The sequence below is a fragment of the Nicotiana sylvestris genome, chromosome 5 (genome assembly GCF_000393655.2).
Source record: "Nicotiana sylvestris chromosome 5, ASM39365v2, whole genome shotgun sequence".
NCBI classification, from domain to species: Eukaryota; Viridiplantae; Streptophyta; class Magnoliopsida; order Solanales; family Solanaceae; genus Nicotiana; species Nicotiana sylvestris.
Genome location: NC_091061.1, coordinates 58,842,505 through 58,848,555, shown reverse-complemented (window position 1 = coordinate 58,848,555; position 6,051 = coordinate 58,842,505). Strand labels below are relative to the sequence as shown.

The 6,051-nt window shown below is 39.0% G+C and overlaps 1 protein-coding gene across 1 annotated transcript; it reads right to left on the bottom strand.

The window, feature by feature from the left end:
• Window positions 1–3,146: 3,146 nt before the first annotated feature.
• On the bottom strand, window positions 3,147–4,866 carry LOC138868705 (uncharacterized mitochondrial protein AtMg00810-like). The gene is made up of 3 exons (XM_070146273.1): window positions 4,267–4,866; window positions 3,772–3,839; window positions 3,147–3,318 (listed from the first exon to the last, which is right to left on the bottom strand). Exons 1-3 carry the CDS (start codon window positions 4,864–4,866, stop codon window positions 3,147–3,149), a joined length of 840 nt encoding a protein of 279 aa, XP_070002374.1.
• Window positions 4,867–6,051: the final 1,185 nt, after the last annotated feature.

Below are 6,051 nucleotides of genomic sequence, written 5' to 3'. Positions count from 1 at the left end.
CTTTATTCTCATAAGCAATAATTTAGCTATTAAGTGGAGGCACTCAATAAATTATTTTGCTAAACCAACTGTGACATAAATCAACATATCAAGATGAATTGTCTTGAATAGAAAATCTGAAAATTATGCTCTAATTTAAATTATTGAGTAGTTACCTCGCAAACACCAGGTTGCAGGTTACTAATAATCGCATATGTAACCATCTAATAGATGTATATTATGTGATATACATGGTAGGTGAATTCACCTTTGATATTTCCAGCATTCGTGGGATTCAATCCCAATGTTAGTTGGTCTATTAATTAATTAGAACAAACAACATAAGAGAATTCGTAAAGAACTTTTTAGTTCTTTAATATTTAACCATATGAATTCTCTTTTATTTTTGCACATTATACTTAAATTAACATGGCTAAATCAATTATGCCAACTGAATAAATTATCAATATTGATAAAGTTCAGATTTACACCATGACGTGGAAAAACTTCAAGGTTATTATGATATGGTTTTTATATCAATAAGATTTCACTTTATGTTAGTTTGTATGAGTCGACCAAACAGTAGAGTACCTGGTCATCTATGAGGTTACACTGAGAATGCTAGTAAAACTGTAAGTAAATGAGACACAGGATTTTTACGTGGAAAAATCCCAACTCACGGGGACAAATACCACGACCTACACATGTAGGCTTTCAACTTCACTAACTTGTAAACACCTATTACAAGCCACTTTGTAATAACTCTATTAAAAAGGATTCAACTCAACTAACTTGTGGTCCTCTCACAACAAGATACTTTGTGACTTTCTAGTTACAAAGACTTTAACTTATGACTAAACCTAGTCACAACATAAACTCAGAGAGTTTTACGAATTTTACAAGAGGATTCCTAATCAACACTTCTGGATAAGCAGTTTAGGATATACAATAAGAACAATCACAAAGTTACAACTCAACTAAGGACAACAAAATACTAACTTTAGGAACTGGTCCGTAGTAGCGTTTAACTTTGTTCTTCAAACTCGTGAAGATTGATTTCTCTATTTTACAAAAGGCTTGAATAAGAAACAGAAAATGTTCAAGTGATGCTTTGATATAAGCTCATTGTTGATACACCTTGATAATATCACTTGAAATGATGTAAGTACTTTAGTTGGTCAAGGAATAAGTGGGCACTAGAAATAGCGCAGTGTAGGCAGAACAGTAGAGGCGGTCACGTCGCTTCCAGCTGTGTCCAATTGACTTTGTACTGCTATGAGGGAACCACAAGGGTATCAGGTCCTTGTTTGGTTTCCTATCTCCTGAAGTTGTAGCAGTTCACATTTAGCTAGAATCCGTTAATCTTGCAATGTAGTCCAAGTGTGTCAGGTTCGCTATCTAGTTCTTAATAGTAAGTTTGTTAGATCATCAAAATATAAGGCGAAGACATTTAAAACCTATCAATTTCCCCATTTTTGATGATGACAAACTTAATATTGATAAAGTGGATTTAGAGCAAGGAGAACCAGATTAAGTAATAGGAGAACACAAGTTTCACAAGTTTCTCCTGACTTTATGCCTTCCTTATATTTACTACACTTATTTATTCCCCCTTTTGGCATCATTAAAAAGACACAAACAGATAAGCATCATAAAGAAGTCTAGCCGAGCTAACTCATGCCACATATATGCACATAACATGATAGAGAAGAGAAACATAGAATTTAACAATGAGATAATAAAAGAGGATAGATTTAATATTAATAAAATTAATATGCCTTTGCTTAAAAAGCAAAGGCAACATTAGACTTTTAAGACGGGAGCAGTACTGTTTCATCCCAACCACATCAAAAAAAAGAAAACAAAACATCTGACAAAACAAAAAAAAAACTTAAAGGACATTTCCAGAAACTGGTCATTGAAGGGGTACTTAGGGGGAATTAGGAGTAGAGGGCTTGGAAGCTGCAACAAGTTTTTGGAGAACAAGGCCTATTCGGGCATTGGCCGACTTTTGCTCATTGAGTAGTTCTGCTTTCATGTTCTTTACTTGCGCCCTGAGATCAACATTCTCTTTTGTCAAACGATCTACTTCATCATTTGACGCCAGAACCCCTTGGGCTTGCTGACCTTTCAGGATAGCATTCCTAGCCTTTAACCGACGAATCTTCTCAGTTGCACTGTTTTTAGCATTAATGAGTTGTGAGATGGTTGATGTACTTCCTACTCTCCCATTCTTTTCTATGCACTCGCATTCTTTTAATGGTGTATGTGAGAAAGTTTGTTTCTTAGTCCCCACCTTGCCTGGCCCTAGTGGCACCTCAAAGAACTTAAACACTTGCGTAAGAAAAAACCCATAGGGAAGGCCATGATTACCATCTTTGAAGGTGGAAACCTTTTGCATGTGTTCAATCATAATAGCAGGTAGGCTCACAAGAGTAAAACTATCCAGTTGCTCTATCAAGAACAGGTCAGAATTAGAAGCTCGAGGCAATAGAACTTTGTTTACCAATTCGAAAAGCAGCTGATAGACAGGGAGCTTTCTTATGGATCTAGTCTCTCTTTTGGTTTGCATTGTCTTTTACCACGACATTTCTGAAGTTAAACTGACACACATCCTTATCAGACATCGAGAACTCACTCACAACATCCTTTGACTTGGAGCTAGAGGTTGAAACCTTCTCTACTGAATCAGGTTGCTTCTTTTTCTTAGACCGTTTAACTAGTGAACCGGTTTCATCTAGTGTTTCCTCTTCCATCTCCACCACAAGGATCGCCTTATCACTTACGGGCACACCATCTTTCACCAGCTTTCTAATTTGCTTCTTACTGCCTTTTTTGCTCGTTTGAAGGGCAGAGTCGTAGGCCAACTTAGCTTGCAACCTGGTAGTGGGTCGCTTGGTAGAAGACTCAGGAGTGGACGCCACCCTTCGCTTTACTATGAAAGCATCAAGAGCTAGGTTGTCTAAATCCTCCTCATCATTGGACCTCATCTCAGGTGCCTGTATGTCCAAAGGCGCAACAGTGAATACAGGAGCAGAACTGTCCTGACAATGAGAACCCTGACCTGGGTCCTCAAGAGAGGGATCAGGTTCCGCATGTGAAGGCCCAGTAGTTTCTGCTAGTGCGGTGCCTTCAACAGTTAAAATGGCCCCTTCGTCCCCCATACCTTATACCTCATTTTTCTGAGAGATGATCTCAAGCAGTATACCATCAGCAGACACCACGAAGACGGTTACAACATTTTCTTCCTCAATCGGCACTACTGCCACCACGGAATCTGTAGTAACAATGGCGGAACCTTCTGTGACCTCAGGGTTTTGACCTTGTTCACCACTTGTTCTTTAATTAGTGGGAATCTCAGAAGATGGAGAGGACGAATCAACAATTTTAGGGGTTTTTGAAATGGAGAGAGACGTGGAATCTAGGTGAGATATGATTTTAACGGGAAGGGTAAGAGTGGTTAAAGAAGGCTCAGTAGGGGTAGAGGACTCCATAGTTTTTTCAATAACAGGTATGACTGAGGCAGGGAGGTAGGAGTTTGTATCAGCCATTGGAAAGATAGAGTGAAGGTGCTTTGGTAAGTTCTAATGGAGCGCTTATGGTTTGTGGAGAACAGAGGGGTTTTTTTATTAAGAACGGATAATTATGAAGAGAAGAGATAGAGACCGATTCTGAAATGGCGGTTGGGCATGGAGAAGTGCGACGTTTCAGAGGGAGATAGAGTGATTTGAAGTGAAGAGACGTGATAGCAGGATCTAAAAAGTTAGATGACATGGCAGTTGTGTTTTGTACCTTTTTAAGACGTGTATTAAAGACTGCACAGAACTACTAACATGTGGTATAAGAACCAGGTTCTTGACCTATTATTAGAAAATATTAATCCTTGTTTATCATTCATGCACTGCATCTACAGCTTCTATACTCATCATGCGTGTTTACCTACAATGGTATTGAACTGAGTTAGACATGGTCAGAAAACACTTTTAGCCAGTTTTTCTTGAAGCTGTTTTTCATAGCCAACAATGAGGAATCAGGTTCTCAATTGCGCTTCAAAAGCCCCAACTTCACTCTATTTCTTTCAAATTGTTACCTACTTAATGCCTTGGTGAAGATGTCTACAATTTGGTCTTCTGTGCTACAGAACTTCATACATATCAACCCTTTCTCCACATTGCCCCTCAGAAAGTGATGCCTCACATCAATATTCCTTTTGTGTTGAACTGGATTCTTGGTCATGTTGAGTGCACTGGTGTTATCACATAGAAGGGGCACACTCTCAGTGAGTACCCCAAAGTTCTCAAGTTGTTGCTTAATCCATAAAAATTGTGCACAGCAGGATGCTGTTGCTACAGATTCTGCTTTAGCTGTTGAAAGAGCCACTAAGTTTTGCTTCCTTGTGCCCCAAGTTATGAGACATGAACCTAGGAAGTGATCCATTCCAAAAGTGCTTTTTCTATCCACAAGATAACCTGTATAGTCTGTATCAACATATTTAATGAGATTAAAATTGTCACTTGAGGGATAATAAAGGACCATGTCCTGTGTTCCTTTAAGATATCTCAGAATTCTTTTGGCTGCCTTCAAATGAGATTCCTTGGGATTTGATTGAAACCTTGCACATAGCCCCACACTGAAGACAATATTTGGTCTACTAACCGTAAGATATAGAAGAGACCCAATAATGCCTCTATACATGGTTTGATTCACAGGAGGCCCAGTTTCATCCATGTCCAGTTGAGTGGCCGTAGCAATGGGAGTGTCTATCACCTTTGATGCTTCCATGTCAAACCTCTTCAAGAGCTCTCTGGTGTATTTTTGCTGACAAATAAATGTACCCTTTGGGGATTGTTTTACTTGAAGACCCAAGAAGAAGTTCAGTTCCCCCATCATACTCATTTCAAACTCACTTCTTATGAGTTTTGCAAATCTTTCACACAGAGAATCAGTTGTTGCCCCAAAAATGATACATCAACATAGACCTGAACAATGAGCAGGTTCCTTCCCCGTTTCTTTAGGAACATGGTGTTGTCAATTTTCCCTCTTTTAAAGCCATTTTCTAAGAGGAACTTTGACAGTCATTCATACCAAGCTCGAGGATCCTGCTTCAGCCCATACAATGCTTTGTCCAGTTTAAACACATATTCAAGGTGTTCATGACATTCAAACCTTGGAGGTTGCTTCACATAGACTTCTTCCTTAAGAAGTCCATTCAAAAATGCATTTTTGACATCCATTTGGAACAAGGTGAATTCCATATGAGATACAAAAATGATTAGAATTCTAATAGCTTCCATGCGAGCGACCAGAGCAAACATTTCATCATAGTCAATCCCTTCCTCCTGATTGTAGCCTTGAACCACAGCCTGGCCTTGTTCCTTATGGTATTTCCATGTTCATCAAGCTTATTCCTGAATATTCACCCGGTTCCTATAATGGTTCGATCTGAGGGTCTGGGTACCAGTTGCCAAACATTGTTCCTTTCAAACTGATGCAACTCGTCTTGCATGGCTGTAATCCAATCTGCATCTTTCAAGGCTTCCTTGATATTCTTGGGTTCTATTTGGGAGAGAATGGCTAAGAAGGCAAGTGAATTTCTAGCTTTTGACCTGGTTTATACTCCTGAATCTAGAGGGGTAATTATGTTGTCAAGAGGATGAGAGATTTTATGTCTCTAGTTAGACGTCTGAGGCTCATTTAGAGAGAATGTGGGTACATTTGACTAGTTTACTTGTGTTTTTCTCTCAGGTGCTAGTGGAGTGCCCTGAACTGCATCAACCACTCTTTCTTCAGCTTCAGTGGTTGTAATTGAAGTACCTGGTTCCATTGAAGATGAGGCAGTATTGTCTTCACTCAGCTCTTTTACTTGGCTCGTCAAGTCTGTCTTTCCATTTGTCATGTCAATGACTTCACCAAGAACTAGTAAGGGTTCTCCATCTTGATCTTCCTCAACACTCTTCTCACAGGATGGATAAGACTCATCAAAAATAACATGAACACTTTCCTCAACACATTGAGTCCGTTTATTATATATTTTGTATGCTTTGCTTTGAGAAGAGTAGCCCAGAAATATTC

Bases quoted from the DNA above. Each gene is read 5' to 3' on its own strand.
- LOC138868705 (XM_070146273.1), bottom strand. From the start codon at position 4,866: ATGGGGGAACTGAACTTCTTCTTGGGTCTTCAAGTAAAACAATCCCCA. The intron at 3,840-4,266 runs GTACTCACTGAG...TTCTAATAATAG, and splicing joins AACAACTTGAGAACTTTGGG to GTCAAGAACCTGGTTCTTAT. The intron at 3,319-3,771 runs GTACAAAACACA...CACTAATTAAAG, and splicing joins TTAATACACGTCTTAAAAAG to AACAAGTGGTGAACAAGGTC.